This window comes from Coccinella septempunctata, chromosome 2 (genome assembly GCF_907165205.1).
Source record: "Coccinella septempunctata chromosome 2, icCocSept1.1, whole genome shotgun sequence".
In the NCBI taxonomy this organism is placed as follows: Eukaryota; Metazoa; Arthropoda; class Insecta; order Coleoptera; family Coccinellidae; genus Coccinella; species Coccinella septempunctata.
In genome coordinates this window covers 37,689,744-37,709,940 of record NC_058190.1, presented here as the reverse complement: position 1 = coordinate 37,709,940, position 20,197 = coordinate 37,689,744, and the positions used below count along the sequence as shown (strand labels likewise).

Below are 20,197 nucleotides of genomic sequence, written 5' to 3'. Positions count from 1 at the left end.
TAATAATAATTTTGGTCATAGAAATATCCCTATTTCCGTCATATAACATGATTCATGTAAAATGAAACATTCAATAGAGGATTAGGATAAAATTTATTTTTAAAAAACGGATCAAAAGGATTTAAAAAAATGAATAAATAAATCGAAAACATAAAAATGAAATACAACACTAAAAATGACGAAACAAATTAATTTCAACAACTTCTTTCTCTGGTAATCAGGAATACTGTAAATTTCCCTGGAATTGATTATAAGTGGAACTGGTTTCCAATCAAATTGAATATCACCTACTGAGACCTGAGACTGACACATGGATAGATAGAACCTTGTTTTCTTTCTACCATCTAATCTTCAAAAACCAAAAAGTCTATGTCTTGAATTTATATCATCATAAATATGGAAAAATCTTTCGGAATTATTTTACTCACTCTTTCTTTTATCTGAATGATTCAACGATGTATTTGAGGACCAAACTGCATACTTCATTCAAGTTAATTCATATGCGAAAAATAAAACTGGAAAATGTCCAAAGGTATTGGAAGGACAACACCTAATTTATCAAGTTTGGTACACCAAATGAGATTCGTATAAGAAACCCGAATTTTATTTGCTTCTGAAACCCCTTATTTCTACCTAATGGAGGCGAATTCACGATAGGTAAATGTAGTAAAAATAATTCGGAATTTTCCTAAATATATACTTGATACACGTTTGACTAACCAGATGTCATTTCAAACCAATGCAATATTTTCTCGTCATCTTTTTATTTGTCGTAATTTAATTCCTAGCTAGCACTCATGAAGTACTTGTTAAATTTTTGCGCTCCATTTGATCCGCGTCTTCTTTTCATTCCCCCTTTTTGCGAACCAGAAATTCAAAACTTACCCCTCTACTGCGTTTCTGATATAATGAACCGTTCAATTCTGCACAGGCGAAAGAAAAACTTTAGAGCGCTCGCTGGTTTCAGTTCCTGCACTTAATTATTTCTAACTGGAAATTTTTGAATGAAAGCTGCGCGCTATAGGCCAGTAGACTGGGGGGGTTGAAGTAAGGGGATGCCGTTCTCACTTGCCCTTAATTTTTTCGGTGAGATTTCCACGAACAAGTTTGATAGTATTTGGGTTTTCAAATTGGAATGCACCATTTTGTTTTGTCAATCTGAATGCACGCCATGCATAGATTTGTTTGAATGTGGTATTATTTTATTTATTCCCCTATGCCTTCAAATCATAGCTCAGTACTCAGATCTCATTCTTCGCCAATACAAGATCCAGCTAACTCAAGAATTGAAACCTCTAGAGTCTAGACCACCAATTTATTTTCTTCTTGGTAAATTTTTGTCCTGTCTCTATATATAGGATGACCATACAAAACTGTGCAACCGCATAGGTATGGGTTTTTCTGGAGAACGCTGATTGTTCAATAATACCCTATTTTTATTTCATTCACATCTCACTCTTCCAGGTGTTTCCATGTTTCGCCTTAAATCTAGGTACTGAAGAAAAGACCACTTTACAACAAAAATAATTTATTGGAGAACATGTTCATCAGTAACAAGCGAATAACTCCCTTATCGGAGCTTTAGACACTCTATAACCTTCTATTATGCTGTTCATAACCAATCTCTGCATACCTATATGGGTGTCAACCACGAAATTTATGATTTTATGGTGATATTTTCTGGCTCCATCTACCATCTTCATCACAATGTTATCCACTATGTAGTTAAAAGCAGCATGCTCAGCCATAGCCATCTGTTTATCGGCCCAAATGTGCAGTTCACCAAGATCTTCAATGAGACTTTCTGCTGCGTAACTGACTTTGCAGATCGATTTGGTCATACCTATAAAAATTGAAATTGTGACATTTGAGCAAGGGTAGTAAGTACCGTCGTTTAAGAAAAATAAGTGAACACTCAGTTTTTGCACGATATGATGGTCAGTTTGTGTTCATGACTTCATCCCTCTAGAACCTAGATTCCCAACAGTTTCCACCCAAAGATATTACGCCTATTGATTGAATATTCAGCAAAAACTTTTGATCCTGTATTATTGATTCGTAGCGAGAGAGAGAGTTACTGTTAGCTCCTTTTTTTGGTTAATTATTAAAAAAATTTCTCACCTAAAAGATCTAATATTGGAGTCCTGATACCATCCCTAGAACCAATGCCAGTCTTTCTATCGATACCACGGCCGGTATGCCTTTCACGGTGATGTCTCTCATGCCCATGTTTTTCTCTACTATCTTCTTTTTTATGATTGTGGTGCCTTTCATGGCTATCGTCACCCTTGTGGTGCCTTTCATGGCTATCGTCACCCTTGTGGTGTCTTTCATGGCTTCCACTTCCCTTGTGATGCCTTTCATGGCTATCGTCACCCTTGTGGTGTCTTTCATGGCTTCCACTACCCTTGTTATGCTTTTCATGGCTATCGTCACCCTTGTGGTGTCTTTCATGGCTTCCACTACCCTTGTGGTGCCTTTCATGGTCATCGTTATTCTTATGGTGCTTTCTCTCCTCACTATCTCCTTTCCTGTGCTTACTGTGATGTTCGTGACTGTTCTTATCTTGTCCATTGTGTTTGTGGTTCTTATCTTGTCCTTTATGTTTCTTGGGAGTCAGTTTTCCAACAATACCTCCAATACCATCAATAGCCCCCTTGGCTCCATCTATAATTCCTTCTGCTCCTTTCTCTATACCTTCTCCTATACCTAGTAAAAAAGGGCCGTTAGACACAATAGTATCTAAATATTGTACTACATATTTTGAATCTCAAATTTCTATTAGGATAATTCCATCTGTTAGCTAATATTCTCAAGGGTATTATGTTGGAAAAATTTTTATTTAACAGTTGTTAGTTCAGTTCTTGATTTGTATCAAATATCTACTATATCTATTTACTACTCTCGTAAGGAAATACCTCCAATAATATGCTCTGCTCCCTCTTCGATATCACCAACAACTTCAGCAACTCCTTTTCCTACGCCTTCAACCAGCTCTCCAGCACCTTCTGCAATATTTCCAATGACTCCAGAGTCCAACTCCTTGATGCCGTGTTCAATTCCATGAATCATGCCTCCTGCGCCTTTCTCAATATCGCCTATGATTTCAGAGCCGATTTTTTCGGCTCCATGCTCTATTCCACCAGCAATATGCTCAGCTTTCTTGGCGAAACCCTCGACACCATCCTTGATATCACCACCAAGCTCGCTTATCACTTTTCCAGGATGCTCGAGGCCATTAAGTATTTCACCTCCTATGGTATGCGTCGCTCCTCTGGCACCTGTATGTATCATGGAATTAATGGGGAATCCTCTTCAATTTGGGTTATCACAGTATATGCAAGTTTAAACTGAATAATTATGAATTTCATTCATGAATTTTTCAAATGCACCGCGGAAACTATTCAAAATCATTCTTCAGATATGGGGTTTTAAAATTCAAATCGCTTCGTTCCTAGTTTACGATTTGGCAACAGCGCCTACTAGAAAATAAAAAGAACAATGGCTTGTTTATAAAATTACAGCTGTTGATTTGCAGCCATCATAAGGCGCCTACTCAATGGCGAGCCTCAACAGCAACCGGCTATAAAAATCCCATAAAATTACGACCTTCCTCGTGCGTCGCAGACTTCATAGACAGCCATCTTTGTCTTTCTCATCAACATAGTGTATATGTTGTCCTTTATTATCAACGCATATTTCTGTCGATGTTGCCAACTTGTGCAATAGAAACGAAACGCATTAAATTTTAAATACCCATTTTCATTTTTAAGTGCTTAAAATAATTATTTTAGGAAACGGTCGAAATGGTTATTTCAAAATGTGACGTTTCAAAGATATCATTTTCGTCAGAAGGAGTATTTCCTATTGTATTGCAATAAGTATGATCTTTCTCACATAGCAGGAATCTATTTATGGGCTTTTCATGCTGCAGACCAAATAGGTGAAACTTCTGAGAACAGTCTCAAGCACATACATGATGCACTACAGGCTATACGAAATTAAGGCATAACTGAACTAAATATTGTTAACAAATGTTGACATAATGTTAAAAATATCCATAATGTGCAGAATGTTGAATGAATCTAACCGAAGGAAGCAAAAAAAATGGGAAACAAATACAAGTAGATAATGAAAATGTGCAAGGCATTCTTATGAAATATATTGACTTGTTGCTAGTGTTGCTAAATGATGATTTTATTAACGGTGATCTAAAAAATATACATAGTGGGTCTTTGCCGCGTACAGATATTAAAACAGTATTCTTGAGGTCAAGAGATACAGTTTTCTCCTATATAATTTTTTCCGATTCAGCCCTGTTGAAAAAATAAAGCCATTTTGAGTTTTCATAATGAGATGTGCCACCCTTGGAAAAACAAAATTACCTTCAGAATAACTAGCTAAATTTGCGATCTTTTGAACAGAGTTGTATTCAGCCAAAATACCCAATTTCTCCACAGATACTTTTTAATTTTTGAACATCAAATTACTCGAAAATGGCGCATTATACAAGATAATATGAAGAATACTTTTATTCAACAAAACGTTCAAATATTCATCAGAAAGCGTCAAACTTGAATTTTTGTCAATTTTATGGTACGTAATGGTCATCATGAGAAAATTAAAGGACGTGGGTGATATCTTGTGTTCGAAAAAGATTCATCAAATGAATGAAAAACTATATTTCGAAAATCATTTCATTCGATGAAACCGTTTATGAAAAAAAACGCATTTTTATGGTTTTTCAAGAGCCTGTATCTTTCAAAACGAGCCGATTCGGATAAAATAGTAAAGGAAATTTTTTTCAACATTTTTTTATTATTATAAGGGTAAAATTGTTGCAATAATTGAATTCAAATATTGACTCTCTTATGTATTTTGAGGCCAATGACATGCACTTCAGTAATGATTGCTGTTTTCGAAGCTCTACAAAAAAACAGCACAAAATTCATTCAAATAATTCGTTTCATTGCCAATTTTGCATGCCATTTTTGCCCACGCATGTTTGTAATTTTCATATTGAAAGCCCAAAATGATTTCAAAGATTGAGAAGCATCTCGATGTTGTCCTCAAAACTGTTATTTTTTCTTTTATAATATTTTATGCCGAATCCACAATTGGATTTTTCGGTTGCATTGATTAAAAATATACTATAAGTGCTCCAAAAATTTGAACCTCACCTTCGATTAATCCTATAGAACTAGGAATTCCGTGCAAAATAAAAACCAAACAAACAATCGTTGGGAGTAGCGCCATATCGTTTGAACTTCTCTGATAGTTTGTGTGTACTATGAAGTTTTTCCATTACCCTGCTATTTATAAGGCCTACGCATTGTGAAAAAGTCAAATAAAATTAATGATTTTCACTACTCGAACTCACAATATTATCTGAAACCGATATGATGTTATGGAAGTTCGATAATGAAAAATAATTTTTCGGCTTAATGTTGATTGAATTTTTTTACGAAGTAAAAAAAGAAATTTTTTGGATACTCATTTGTTCCTTGCAGTTATAGTTGGGGAGACCACGATGCTAAATCGGGATTAACTCGAGTGTCGTGGCGACCTAGTGGATTTTGAAGATTAGATGGTAGAAAGAAAAAAGGTTCTCTTGTACATGCACTTTCATCGGTGAGGAAAGCGTCTGCAGGTCTCAGAAGATGTTAAAGAAATCGTTAGGTGTACATACTCGAGCGTGTCAGATTAAGATACTCTATATCCCCTTCGTGTCTCTGATAATAAATTCTTGTTAATCTGACAGTTTGCGTGGTGGGGCTGGCCGTACGGAAGGGTTGAAAATGGTAAAAAAAAATTTTCGAGCGTGTCAGTTTTTTAGAGAGTATATTAATCGGACCAAAAGGAAGCTGCTTTTCAAGAGACTGACAATTCGAATGTGACGCAATGTCACACGGTCCTTTGAAAATGCAAAAAACATCGTTACTTGTAGGTACATACCGAGATATATACTCAAGCGTGTCAGATTTTGAGGAGAAATATCTTTTCAAACTCGAAGATGTATTGAAAAATTACTCTGAAAAATAAAATTGTAGAAAGCAATTCTGTTGATGATAATAATTCTACTATTCATAAATAGAATGGTTTGGACATACAGGGTTTTTATAAGTGATTGTAACCTCGCCATTTAATTATTCAGTGAATTAAAATTCAACCCCACTATACGATGTATATGATGTTACTCTTTATCTTTAATAAAGTTATCTTAAAACTTTATACTTTCTATGATGATTTTTACTTTCAACATGATGCTTACAATAAATTCATAATCCTCACATGAGAATTCTATTCTGTTTACTAAATGATATTGAGAGTACCTGGAAAACTACCTACACTTTTCTGAAAGACGTGGAAATTAGGGGCTTTATAAAAATATGTTTTTTAGATGACAACAATTCATTTCTCACTAGTGAAGTTATATCAGGGATTAAAAATTATTTTCTACGAGTATACCTAACACAAAAACTATTTTGTTGATGTACATACTACATTTGTATATATCTTCGATTCTATTTACCGAATCAGATACGGTATTTGTAATGTTAAAATTTTCTGTTTCATCTCAGTTGTGTTATCTGTGGATTTTATTTTATTTTTTATTTTTTTTTTGTCTTTTGGTTTTTCGTGCCATATTCTTGCATCTTCTTTAACAGCTCATCAACTGTGTAAAGTTTGAATTGAATAAATAATTATTAACACATTGACGGACAACGACGTCTATAGACGTTCAGGTCACTGTGCATGATGTGACGGCACAGTTTTTAGACGTTTATAGACGTCGTCCTATAAACTCGTCTAACATCGACAAGACGTTCCTGGACGTTGGAAAAGCGTGATATTATGAAAAAGCGTCACATCGTTCACACATTTTGAATTTTGTGAACCCGAAAGATGACGATTTGGATCGGAATCATTCGCTTCGCCATACCGAGTATTCAGTCGCGACACAGCCATCCAGCGTGTTCAGTATTTGTTCAAATGTGAGAGTGTTGCGCTCGAAAATTACGTAGTTTCCATGTTTAACTTTTATTATAACTTCCTTACCAAATCTAATGAAGAGAAATTCTACTTTTTCTGTTGAAAAAATGAAAACGCCTTTGGACGTCCATGTCATAAAAAAAAAGAAAATTGTTCATGTTATGACAATGACGTCTAAAGCCATCTGTTGTTTTTTTTTCCATATTCACATCCTCTAAATCACTACTTATATTTTGATGTATATCACTCGAATTTTGAACCATATTAAATCAGTACACATGCGCGTCATATCACAAGCAACTGCCAAATAGGTACTGTCCGTCAATGTGTTAATCTTCAAATAACACCATTTTAAGTAACTTAAATTTGAGTGCTAATATTAAATCTGATCATTCTCCCGCCTAACTTTATGGTTTGATTAGAAAAAATTATACTTTTCGACTTCCATAAGATAAGAAACATCATAATAGGAAACAAAAATATGAGAAGTGTGGACACATGTGATCCATTTCATATTGTTTGTAAAAGCACTTATAAAGGCAAGATACAGGGTGTTTTCTGACAGATATATTATATGAGTATGATGTATGATTTGAAATCAAGCAGTTAGAAAACTAGAAACTGAATAAAATATCATTGAGTTCCACCTTTTTGTACGTTATCGACAATTATTTGAAAAAAATTATCGTGGCAAGTTAATGATTTTCTTTTGACTAATTACCTACAATAATGTTCATGTGGAAAAAAATAAAATTTGTAGTAAAAATAACTTTTGTCATTATTTTCTGATCGAAATTGATATAAACTTCAGTACTTTCTACATATAATGACTTTCCTGGGATATATAAAAAATCTTGTCATAATTTTTTCATGAAATATTAAGGAATGATTATAATATATTCGATCAAACGAATAATAGGATGTTTTTGGGAAAATGAATATTTTACTAGGTCAATGAGTTTTATTTTTATTTTAACAAAAACAATATTATGACATAATAATAACATAATCAATACGTAGGAAAAATCACATATTCGCACATGTCAGTAAATAGATACGTTTCTTTATTTAATCTTCTTCCCTCTTCTGTCTTCCTGTTTTCCATTTTTCCTTTCATGGTGTTTTGAGTCATCATGTTTTTTCTTGTCATCGTGGTTTTTATCGTCGTGCTTCTTTCCCTCATGTCTTCTACCATCATGAAATTTCTCTTCGTGCTCTTTCTTTTCATCATGTTTTTCGGATCTTTGTTTACCCATATCTTCTACTTTTTTCTTCTCTTTCTTATCTTTCTCTTTGATTTCCGGCTCTTTTTCGTCGTCTTTTTTATCCTTCTTTATTTCGTCTATCAATTTTTTTGGGTCGTCCTTTTTTAACTCAGCTTTTTTTACATCCTTCTTCTCAGCCTTTTCGCCCTTGCTTTATCTAAAAAAAATATATGATAATCGATCAAATCATAAATCCTAGAGTAACCTGATAACATGTAATATTCATGACGTGTACTTTTTTTGAATATCTGAGGAATGGAGTACCTATTTAATTATATGCCATAACTAAACCAATATGCCCTGCCCTGTATGTTCTTGAAAAGTGAAATAGAATAACTGTAATATAAGAAGCACAAATTTGGAAATCTTTTCATCAAAAACCACTCAGGTAAGCCTGATATAGGAAATCAAAGCCAAGATATAACATTTATTTGCTTGAATTCAAAGGTTGATTGATGTTGCAAATAATTACTTCTCATTTTGCCTTATTAAAAATAGATTATTGTTTGTTTTTGCTATATTCATTTCTAAATTCAATGGATTTCAAAAGCAGATTTCCTACTCATTTAATTCAATTCAGAAATTCGGAGAACCAGTTGTGTTCTTTGTAAACTTTGTAACTTTAGCAACTAAGCAAATATCTTATTGGACCTTCCATCATACTAGAAAAATCAGTCTTATATGTAAATGCATCTATACATATCTCAAAATATACTATCCATAAAAATTTCAAATGCTATATCTGGGTGAATTGAAGTAAGGAGTCAGTAATATTTGAAATATTAACATAAAATCCATAATTTCAATCGAATCCGAAAGTATTAATTCATTTATTATTATTTATGGTTTCTTTCACCATGGGAAAGTCAATCATCTTACCTAAGGGAGAACAGTATGAGTATTGAATGGCCACAACACTCAAAATAACCAATGCAAAAACAACACTTTTAGGCAACATATTGGTCTGTAACTCTTACCTATCTGATAGTGAAAAGTTATGGGGGTTTTCGAATGTTTTTCGTCAATTTATAGTCGGGAAATTCTTATCGTTTCTTGGAATTTTTCAGAACGAATGAGACTTCAGCAATCTACGTGGCATAGTTAGCAAAACAATTATATCAGAATCCATTATTCTCGCAATCAACATAGAATACGTCAGGAAGTGTTCAGAAAGGAACTAATTGTTTCGACCGCTTTTTCAACTCCACTAGTGATTAATTGTTCTGAGAGTAGGCACTAAATGACCATGATTAATTTTTCAAACGATTGGACAGAGGAAGGAGGCATTTTGTGAGAATCCCCTTATATGGACAATCATGTTATGTTTCTTTACTAATTTGAATCAAAAATTCCTATTAATCATTCGTTAGTTATATCAGTGATGTTCTCGAAACAATCTCTTTAATTTAAAAATGAATTTTGATTTTAAGTTCGATAAACAGAAAGTTCAGGCTTTTTGACGAATCTTTTGGGCTTGTAGCTTAGTTTTCAGGTAGAAATGCTAATCCCAAGAATTCTTGAGATTGAGGAATTTCAATTTTTGTTAGGTTCATATATCATTCAACTGAAGGTTTTTGTGTTGGATTATTTCCTTTTCCCTATTTATATTATACCAGTGAAAAACTAATATTTGATAGCTTGATACATTCCGAACAAATGAGGTCTCTTCTAATTTCTTGCTAAAAGTAACGGTTTTTCAGAAAAAAAATGTACTTATCGTGATTCGTATAAGTTTCCTCAATGGGGAATTCTCCTCAATTTGGAAGATTTATCACTGCATATGCAAGTTTAAACTGAATAATTATGAGTTTCATTCATGATTTTTTCAAATGCACCTCGGAAACTATTCAAAATCATTCTTCAAATATCGGGTTTCAAAATTTAAATAGCTTGGTTTCAAGTTTACGATTTGGCAACAGCGCCTACTAGAAAATAGAAAGAACAATGTCCGATCAGCTTGTTTATGAAATAACAGCTGTTGATTTACAGGCGCGTACTTACTGGCGAGCCTCAACTGCAACCGGCCATAAAAATCCCATAAAATTTCACGACCTTCCTCGTTCGTCGCAGACTTCATAGACAGCCATCTTTGTCTACCTCATCAAGATAATGTATTTGTTGTCCTTTATTATCAAGGCATATTTCAGTCGATGTTGCCAACTTGTGCAATTGAAATGAAACGCTTTAAATTTTGAATCCCCTTTTATTTTTCATTTTTAAGTGCTTAAAATATTTTTTTTTGGAAAACGGTTGAAAAGGTTATTTCAAAATGTGGCGTTTCGAAGATATTTCATAAAAAATACATCATTTTCGTCAGAAGGAGTTTTCCCTTCTTTCCTTCTACCCTTTTTCGCACTTGAATTTATCAAATAGGCGGGTATCATGCTGACATTATAGGGAAACACCACCAATATTTACCTGCTCTAGCCCATAGAATGCCTACTCAATTTCATTTCTGTCAGCGTTCTGACAGATGCCCCCTTTAGGGTGTGTATCTATGGAAGGGCTGCTCTAAAAAAAATTATATGGAAGACCCACATTTTCTGACAAGGAATCACCCCTGAAATTTTTTCGCAACCATTTACTCACAACCTGTATAAAGTGCCCTATGGGTATCTACGATTTTCTTGGTCTAGGCATGAAAAATTCACAATATGGACAAAATGAAACAATTATCATCCGATAATCGTGTATCAAAAAAAGTCTTTTCATTATAAATACTCAACAAAAAACCTCCTGAAAATTGAAAGCTTCAATATCAACAGTATCAAATAAAAAATTCTAAACTCCAGTTAATAATTTTCATCAAAGCACAACCCGAGTATCATATTGTATTCCCTCGTTAATGAAGGGATTGTGTCTAAAAATGAACATCCAGCTCTCAGGGGCAACGTTAGTCATCGTTATTTTTGTTCGATTTTCCTCATTAAACGAATGAAAAATGGTACAAATATTTCACGTCACTATCCACTGTTCATAGTGTTCATCATCATCAATTCAGATTGAATTGAAGCAAGGTGGCGAAGTTTTTTGAATTCGGCTTACTTTTTGAATGAACTGGAAAATTGCGACAGTCTCGAAACAACAGCGAAACTTTCGAATTAATTAATCTTTTCCTGAAAATTTTTCAAGGGATTAAGGGAATGGTCGGTTGAATAGAAAAAAAATGGAAAATACTGACGTGATCTAGAAGCTTTTTCGCGCTTGTTCAAATTCTAGTTTTTGTGGAAAGCCATGTGCACCACACTGTGGGAATTATGGTAGTTATTGCTTATGGAATGAGGTCCCATTTAGTATTCGTCAGTGAAAACATAACCACTAACCGTTACAGTCAGGAATTGGTGGAGCCACATGTTCTTATATTGCTGTCCAACCCAGTTTTCCAACAAGATAATGCAGGACCAGAACACATGTAACCAGAATTAGGTTAGCTCATTTGGAAGCTTTAGGCCTTAGACTCAATATTGACAAAACCAAAATTCTGGGAAGCCTTCAAAGAGATATCAGCGTGGAGGATGAAGCTCTAGAACAGGTCGAGCAATTCAAATACATGGGAAGCTTCATAAAAACTAGGGCTAACCTGGACATGGAAAAACTCAACTGTATCAATTTGGCATCACGGGCATTCTGGAAGCTGGAGGACAGAGTGTTTCAAAATCACGACCTCAATCTGAAGACAAAAACAGCTGTTTACAAAGCAGTGGTCCTCCCAACGCTTCTTTACGGAAGCGAAAGCTGGAACCCTTACAGGCTACATATTAAACAGCTTGAACAAACACAAAAACGTCATCTAAGGCAAATAATACACATCAGATGGTTCCACAAAGTTTCAAATGCAGAAGTCTTGCAGCGCGCGAGTTGTATAACATATGAGACTCAAGTAACGAGGACCTGACTCAGATGGAGCTACCACATTCTGAGGATGCAAGTCACAAGACTTCCCAAAATATCTCTATATGGCGAATTCACAGAGGGAGTCCGGAAACCAGAAGACCATTATAAGCAGTTTAAGGATAAACTGCATCAATCCCTAAAATCAGTTAATGCCAATCATAACTGGGAACAACTAGCGTTAGACAGATCACAGTGGAGGTCTTTGGTCCACAGTTATAATGGAGACTCGAGAAGAATACAGATCTGGTTGATGACTATCCATGCCCGGAGTGTGGAAGGATCTGTAGTTCACGGTTGGGTCTCTTCAGTCACAGGAGGCACACATTCGCAAGTAGCCCTAAGAAATTATAAGTTTGATCGCACCGATAGTGTTGTGTTTGAGTCTTTTTGTAGATATACTCGGTAACGAGTGAGAGCAATGAATGAATGAAGCTCATTTGGAAGAAATTTAAGTCCATTTGTTGACACGGCCCCTTAGATCTTTCTATCTGTCACTCATAGAACACACCTGGGACATAATGGGAAAAAGATGACTCTAACGACACTTCGATATGAGCAATAAGTTGCCTAGAATGGGATACTTCAAAGGAAAATCGACCATCGTATTAGAAGTATGCCCTGAGTGTTTCTGAGTTCATTAAACATCGTGGAAGTTCAGTAAATTCCATTTTTTCACAGTTATGTAATAGGTCAGACTAGCTGACTAGCACATTATTGAAATTCCTTCTTTTTAGAAGGAATTTCCTTCTTTTTAGAAGGAATTTTCCTCAATTTTGATCGATTCATCTGCCCAAAGGCACATTTATTAAATGTTTTGTTGCTCCAATTTCATGAATACTTGGTGTTCATTTTTCTGCGTCACTCACTAGGTTATTATTATTTTTATTGTGGTAAATGATCATTATTATGGTTAATGTGTCTCCTCTCTTTTTCAGCACTACCAAAGTCTTCGAGCCTCTACCAAAAAGCTCCCTCGACCTCCCTAGCCACTGCCTCAAGACCGCAAAATTTCGAAAACGACCACACGGTTATATCAGGGGTGGAATTAGGATGGGGACACGGCTGGGGTTGGGGCGGTGCAGTATGGGCGGCAGAAGCCACTTGCGTCCACGAAGCAGCAGTGAGTTCGAGCCTGTACTGTCAAAATTTGGAGGACTACAGTTTAGGTGGTTACGAGGAGATGGACTGGAGCGCAATCGGTGACTTCTGCTTTTAAAATTGTTTTTAAAGTATCAAAAGTGTTCATGACGTAACATAGACGGGTATATGCCTATTGTTGCCAAATGTTTATGAGTGGGAGATTTTTCAAGTACACAAATGACAAAAAGCATACATATTTGGATGAAATGTATATAGAGGGTTACATTTCGATCGATTTTTCGTAATCTAACAGCTCAATTCGACCTACTAACTATACAGGGTGATCCTAAACTGGAGGTACAAACGGAGAGCGGAGATTTCTTGAGTAATTTCAAGAAAAAAAGTTTCAGGGTGTTAAATGTTGAATTTTTGGATTGGTATCGAAACAAATTGTGAAAACACATTCATAAATAGAAATAGTGTTTGAAGTAGTGTGTCAGAACTAACAATGAATTTATTCACCACAGCTTACTAACTGAATTTTCTTGACAATTTGGATTTTTCTGAGGATTTCAAGAGAATTGTTCATTTTTTTTTCTGAAAATCGGAAATTTACTTGTTGAAGAAGTTGACTATTGTGTTATTTATTATTCAAAATTTTGTAAATGAACAATATGTCATTAATTCTTCTCAGATTCTCGAGGGAGATCATATTGAAAAATTCCAATCTGAGGCTGTAACTTTCAGGATTTCCCAACAAATGAGGCGAAAATTGCATTTGTAGCTCATAAATCTCAAAAATCTCATCTGAATTCTTTCAATGCGATGGATATAAGTCACATACTGAGGGCTCCAGATTGAAGAAGCGAAATATAATTTAGAGAAGTATCTTAATCATTGAATAAGTCGAATATGTCGAATAAAACACCCAAGCATTCTGCTCGATTCAATTTAGGCACTGAAAATAAATTTGGTGCCGGAAACAACACCTACATCACGCACTTGAGTAACCCTGTACAGTGCCTCACCGCCAAGGAGATCTGGTAAGTAAATTGGGGAAGTACTACGCGCGAACGCAACCGTTTACAATCTTTACACTTAAAAACAAAAACAAAATAAGAGGCCCCAGATCGGAACCCTGGGGTATTTCTGAAGTGGCCACGCGGCGTCAGATACGAATTGTTGTCGAACTCTCAGGTGAGAGTCAAACCATGGCAACATAACACCACACATCTTCACATCTCAGAACAGACAGATTTATCCGGTTGTGAGTTGAGTTGGTTTTATCACAGCTGTCTAAAGGGAAGGCTGTAGGTAGTATTATGACTCCCTTTGAGGTGTCATCGAACCAAAGCCTGCAACATTGCTGGCGCAATTTCAATTCAATTCAAATTCAATAAGACAAATCTTCGACAATGTGAAACCTCTTGTTGATACTCTTTGATCGAGCTGCGTCCATAAAAAAATATCAAAACAGGAACCACACATTTAACGCATCACCTCAATAGATTCTTGAAAATGACGTGATCCATCAATCAAACTGTCAACGTGAACGTAGAAATTCTTGTGTACACATTTTTTCGTCCCGAAATTCCAAAATGGAACCCCTAAATCCGATGCGTAAAATGAAGAAGGAACGGGAACAGAACATATTCGACGCTCCGCCATATTGCCAGAAGGAGTTTCCAGTCATTCCCCTGGTCGACGAATGTTTGCCGGTCCCTTTGAGGCTGGAGGTATCGGACGCGACCAGGATCATGTACTTCATGGAAAATTTCAACGGAATCTCCAGTCAGGAGCTCGAATTCGACATAAACACGTACCTGAAAGAGGCATGCCAGGCGAGCGACGTGTTCATTATACACATTATGCGGATATCGCAGCAAGGCAGGGTGCAGATGCTGACAGACAGGGTACTAGAGAATGAGGTCATCATGCCTTTGAGTAGAAAGACGATCGATTCGATCATCAAATGGGACGGCCGAAACTACGTGTGCTCGAAGGAGTTAGATCCAGAAGTGAGAAAGATCTGCAGGGCCGTTATGGGCAAGAAGGGCGATCCTATGCATGTCATTCCCATTCTGTGTAGATGTAGGAGAGATAAGGATAGTACTCTGAGATTCCATGGCAATCCGGTCAGTAGCATTTTTGAAGAAATGCAGTTCCTTCTGAAGTACTCTATTACATTATATCACACTTGAATTGCTCCTCTTTCAAACGTTGACTTCTTTATTGGTCTGGTTTCTTCTCTGCATATATGAGAAGATTGAGAACCCTGTCGTTACGGGTGAGAGTTTGGCGCAAACTTAGAGACGTCATCTTTCTTTAAAACAGAAGAAGCGGTGCCTTCACACTATCCAACGTATAAGAAAAATCTTCATTTTGAAATAAGTCACTAGTAATTAGAGGACAGATACAATGGCTCAACAATTGACTCGCTCAGCTCTTGAAGGTCTGGAACTGGCAGTTTTCGTATATTGATATGAAATGCTTCTCTGAAGGGAGCACCAGGGGTGATCTCAAGTAGTTGAGCCTTCTGATTGAGAGGCTATTCTCTACACTTATAACCCTTGAGAGTTACCAACTACTCTAGAGACCAAGGCTCCAAATGGTCACCATCAGTTTACTGAACATTTGTCGCCTGTGCTACTGGTGCAAGGGCACAGATGAAAATGCTGAACACATTCTCTGGCAACCTTACTAAGATAATATCAATCTGCCCTACCTCTAGGAAACCCAACACCTGGCAAGAGAGTGCCCTTCCTGATTGACTCTTGGCATTTCTGTTAGCATATCTTCTGGTCTAAAAATTGCTTCAACGAAAATCGTAGTGCCATCTACAAGAGGGAGGAGAAATTCTCTAGATCGTTCAGGTCGATAACCACTACTATAAATGTTTCTGCCCCAGCCTATATCATTCCTCCTGCAATACCAACGTGATGATTTCAAGCGAGTACATCCAGGAGAAGAAAAAAAAAGGCCATAAATGGAAACCTACTTATTGGGACCTTCCTCTTTCATGAGCAATTCGAAAGTACCAAAAGTTGATTACACTCATTTGATACCAATGCCTCTCCCCATTGAAATATCTGTTTCTCCACACCACTTCAACAAATTCTCTCACCTTTCCCAGGTCGCTCTAGTGTGTCTCCTAAATTGCGAAAAAATCGACTATTACGTACTCAGAGCCACTCAGGAACTATTCCGATATTGTTCTACCACCCTAATCAATACCATGGAGGGTGAAGAAGAAGCCAGGCTGAAAAAAAATTGTCATTTGTTACTCGAGGGTTCCAAAAGCTTGTTCAGGAATATCCACAATCTGGACAAACTAGTGAAAGAGATTATGTTGAGTGCCAGAAATCTAACGGACGCAGAGAGATGTAGCCTGTACCTACTGGATCCTGAACATCTCCATTGGGTGTCCAGAGTGTTCAGTCCAGAACCTGCAGCTGGTTTATTAGAGGTGCGAATAGCGATGGACCAAGCTATTGCTGGTAGGTTTTACATTTCGAGGTACAAACCATTCTTTAGGAAACACTCAATAATTCTCGCATTACGTATGAGACAATCTTCCAGTCAAAAGCATCAATCTTGATTTACAGCTCATGTAGCGGCAGTGGGAAGAACCCTGAACATACCAAATGCCTACGAACATCCTCTATTCCACAGAGGTGAAGATGCTGCCACTGGCGTGAGGACAAGAAATATATTATGCTTTCCAATAAGAGATGAAAGAGAGCTTCTTGTGGGTGTCGGGCAACTTTCCAATAAAAAGAATGGTACCTTCGATGTGTTCGATGAACAAATCGTAGAAGCTTTCTCGATGAACTGTGGAATATCTTTTATGCATTCACTGATGTTCCGTAAGTTGGAGGAGTGTGTTACCAGAAGCAGAATGGCCCAGGTATATGGTCCTCTTAGGAGTTTGACGGTCAAAAACGTAATTAATTCTTATATTTCTTCAGGAGATAATGATCTATAAGATTCAAGTCACCATGGAGGATGTAGCACAGGTGCTCTGTTGCAAAACAGTTCACAGAATTCCCTACTTCGATATGTATGAATTCCTGACAAGAAGTATCATTACACCAGAAACCGTGTGTTATGTCCTGAGGATGTTCGACGATTTGGACTATCTCAGGAAGTTCAAGATCCGGGACATAACGCTCATAAAATTCTTTCTCACCATAAAGAATGTCTATAGGGAAAATCCTTTTACAAATTGGCAACATGGTTTCGCCACTGGTCACTTCGTCTATTGTATGTTGAAGCAGTTAGGACTGGTGGATAATAGATACATATCACCTTTGGAAGGTTTGGCACTTCTCATTGCAGGATTTTGTCATGACGTCGACCATTTAGGCTGTACTAACCCATTCATTCTCACAACAAAAAGTGCATTGGCAAATTTCTTCAGTAGTGAACTGTGCATGAAAGCAAGGCATTCACTGAATCAAACTCTCACCATACTAAATTTGGAGGGATGTAACATTCTTGAAGGCTTAAACGATCGAGACTACAACATTTGCATAGAGCTCATCAAGGATCTGATACTCTCAACTGATTTGAGTATTCACTTGAAACTCTTGTATAAACAGAAGAAAATTTGTACGGAGTTTTACCAAAATTTCAACTCAGCGCACAGATACTACCTTTGTTCCCTTCTGATGACTGCCGCTGACCTATCAGATTTCGGCAAAGATTGGGCGAACACGAAAAGAATAAGTTGGTATCTACTCGAGGAATTCTTCAAGTTTGGAGACATGGAAAAATTGAGAGAAAGAGAACCGATCACAGCTATGAACAGGGAACATGCGAAGGTTCCCGACCTACTGGTTGAATTCCTGGAGGAAATTTGTCTGCCAGTTTTCAGCATATTCTCAACGTTGTTCCCCGAACTCGAGACACTGAGATTCAACCTGGAGGATAATATAGAAATCTGGAAAAGACTCATCGATTATTTCGTGGAACAAGAACTAAGTGGCCGAATGGGGTTGGACGTTCTGTTGAGTGACGGATTGGATGCTGAGGTACACAAGATAAGGGAAGAAATTAGGAAGGAAAAGTTGGAGGCAGCTGTGCCTATTGAGGAGGAAGAAGAGGAAGTGCAGAAAATTCACGAGGAAGGCAGTAACTTCTCGATGTGATGTCTCTTATGCATTGTCGAATGTTCATTTGTCTAGTCTGGAAATACAATATTTCGTCGAAATTTCAACGGGTATTACGAGTATTGATGGAAGTTGATGGTGATGATGAACATTTGACTATGTGTAAATTACTTTTAGGAGTCGTGGATTAACACCCATTTTGAGAGAAAGTCCGTTTAAATTTAATGCTCTATTAGAATTTCAATCCTCTATTTTTCCTTTCAAAAATCGCAGTTTTGAATTTTGATGGAGCATTAAGTCATAATGGACTGCAACTGAGTTCCTAGGTCGTCAAGCAATAGGCAGTCAACTCAGAACACTTCACAAAAGCTAGTGTCAGTTGAAACTTTGTATTTTGCAACCAGTAATGCGAGCCCTAGCGATACATCCTGACAGACAGGCTGTCATGGATTCTGCTAAGATGATATCGTGTGTCGAAAGAAACTCAACGAATTAGGCAAAAATAATGAGGTCTGTTTCTCCTGGGTTCAAAGGTAATGGAGAGGCCATACACTTGCCAGAAATGTAGCTCAACTATTTCATTGGCTCGGAATCTTTCTGGGGCATAGAAAAAACTAAGATCTAAGAAGTATCTGGATCTTAACAAGAAGACCTGCTTACTGAATAACTCACAAGGCATTGTCTCCTCAGGAAGTACATAATGAGAATGAGCAGAATCTGTGGGCCGTCAGTCGTCAGTTGTCGTAGGTAGCCGAAAAGTATATTTTTGGCCCTGACCTTTGTCTGTACAGGGTGGGCAAAATTCGTTGTCTACTGAAGGGATCTCGAGAACTATAGCAGCTAAAAGAGAATGGACGACACATTCTCTCTTTTTTCTTGACTAATCCAAAACAGATTCAGCCTAACGTTCATAGATTTTGAGATATGAACGAAAATTGAGAACTTGTCATTTTCAATGAAGCTGAATAACTCGCTTATTTGAACTCGTATTCGAAATCCGTCGTTACATTCTACAGGCACTTTTTTATGAGGAATTCGAATATGATATTAGTAAATCTTTTGATCATTTTCGAAATACGACAGGGATTTCTGATTTTTCGAATGTAAATTATGGTTGAAAGTTCTTTCATCTTGCTGCAATTTTTTTGCTGATTTCAAAAATGTATCGATATGTCGCTATTCACATGAATATAACATAAGAAAAAATTCAATACTTTTTCCTGCTTTTCCATTCACTGTTGAATTTTCAGTAGGCTGGCGTAACCATAGCGAGACCATTAAAAATGCATTATGGTTCGTGAACTACACATAGTCCTATGTGAACTTAACCTTTTATGATAGGAATCACCGAGTATCGAATAATTGTTTCTTTTATATATCGATATCGAGATAGATATCCTCTAAAAGAGATTAAAAGGCCGTCTGATTATTAAAGAAGAAAATTTATTCAATTATCGTTTTTCTATTTATGAAAGAAACTTAAAGAGTCAGTAATATAAATAAAATATGATAGCTATCTATAATTATAATTTTTACAAAAGTAAGATGATGAAAAATAGGTACTTCTGTCAACGGTAGTATTCGAATTGTGAACCATCGTAAGATAAGCATGCCAAACATCGCGAGAACAAACGATGGCAAATTAATCATCGAAATATTTATTCAGCAATCCGTGGTTCCAATCATAGAGGCGGCAGGTTCACAAAATATAATGCATATTCAACGGTTGCTATGGTAAGCCAGCCTACTTATAATTCAACAGAGAGTCGAAAAGTAGAAAAAGTATTGAATTTTTTTCTCGTGTAACATTCATGTGAATAGCGACATATGATACATTTTTGAAATCAGCAAAAA

At 36.4% G+C, this 20,197-nt stretch overlaps 3 protein-coding genes across 5 annotated transcripts in view; 2 read left to right on the top strand and 1 right to left on the bottom strand.

Annotated features, from left to right (window-relative positions):
* Nucleotides 1-13,482, top strand: part of LOC123307104 — a 53,776-nt gene extending 40,294 nt beyond the window's left edge. Inside the window, exon 6 of the mRNA XM_044889315.1 lies at nucleotides 13,088-13,482. Within this exon, the coding sequence (XP_044745250.1) occupies nucleotides 13,088-13,368 (281 nt within the window). The 3' untranslated portion in view covers nucleotides 13,369-13,482. The remainder of the gene's footprint in view (nucleotides 1-13,087) is intronic.
* Nucleotides 1,512-5,296, bottom strand: LOC123307090 (hornerin-like). 3 transcript variants are annotated; one of them, XM_044889299.1, is made up of 5 exons: nucleotides 5,181-5,296; nucleotides 2,919-3,281; nucleotides 2,298-2,709; nucleotides 2,122-2,267; nucleotides 1,512-1,843 (listed from the first exon to the last, which is right to left on the bottom strand). In XM_044889299.1, exons 1-5 carry the CDS (start codon nucleotides 5,254-5,256, stop codon nucleotides 1,548-1,550), a joined length of 1,293 nt encoding a protein of 430 aa, XP_044745234.1. In that variant the 5' UTR covers nucleotides 5,257-5,296; the 3' UTR covers nucleotides 1,512-1,547. The 3 variants fall into 3 exon arrangements, with proteins under 3 accessions (XP_044745234.1, XP_044745233.1, XP_044745232.1); XM_044889298.1 differs by having other exon boundaries at nucleotides 2,122-2,325; nucleotides 2,356-2,709; XM_044889297.1 differs by having other exon boundaries at nucleotides 2,122-2,709.
* A 1,269-nt stretch (nucleotides 13,483-14,751) lies between the features above and the next one.
* On the top strand, nucleotides 14,752-18,450 carry LOC123307085 (cGMP-dependent 3',5'-cyclic phosphodiesterase-like). Its single transcript, XM_044889290.1, has 4 exons — nucleotides 14,752-15,367; nucleotides 16,366-16,729; nucleotides 16,838-17,139; nucleotides 17,201-18,450. The coding sequence occupies exons 1-4, from the start codon at nucleotides 14,831-14,833 to the stop codon at nucleotides 18,380-18,382; spliced, it is 2,385 nt and encodes a 794-aa protein (XP_044745225.1). The 5' UTR covers nucleotides 14,752-14,830; the 3' UTR covers nucleotides 18,383-18,450.
* Nucleotides 18,451-20,197: the final 1,747 nt, after the last annotated feature.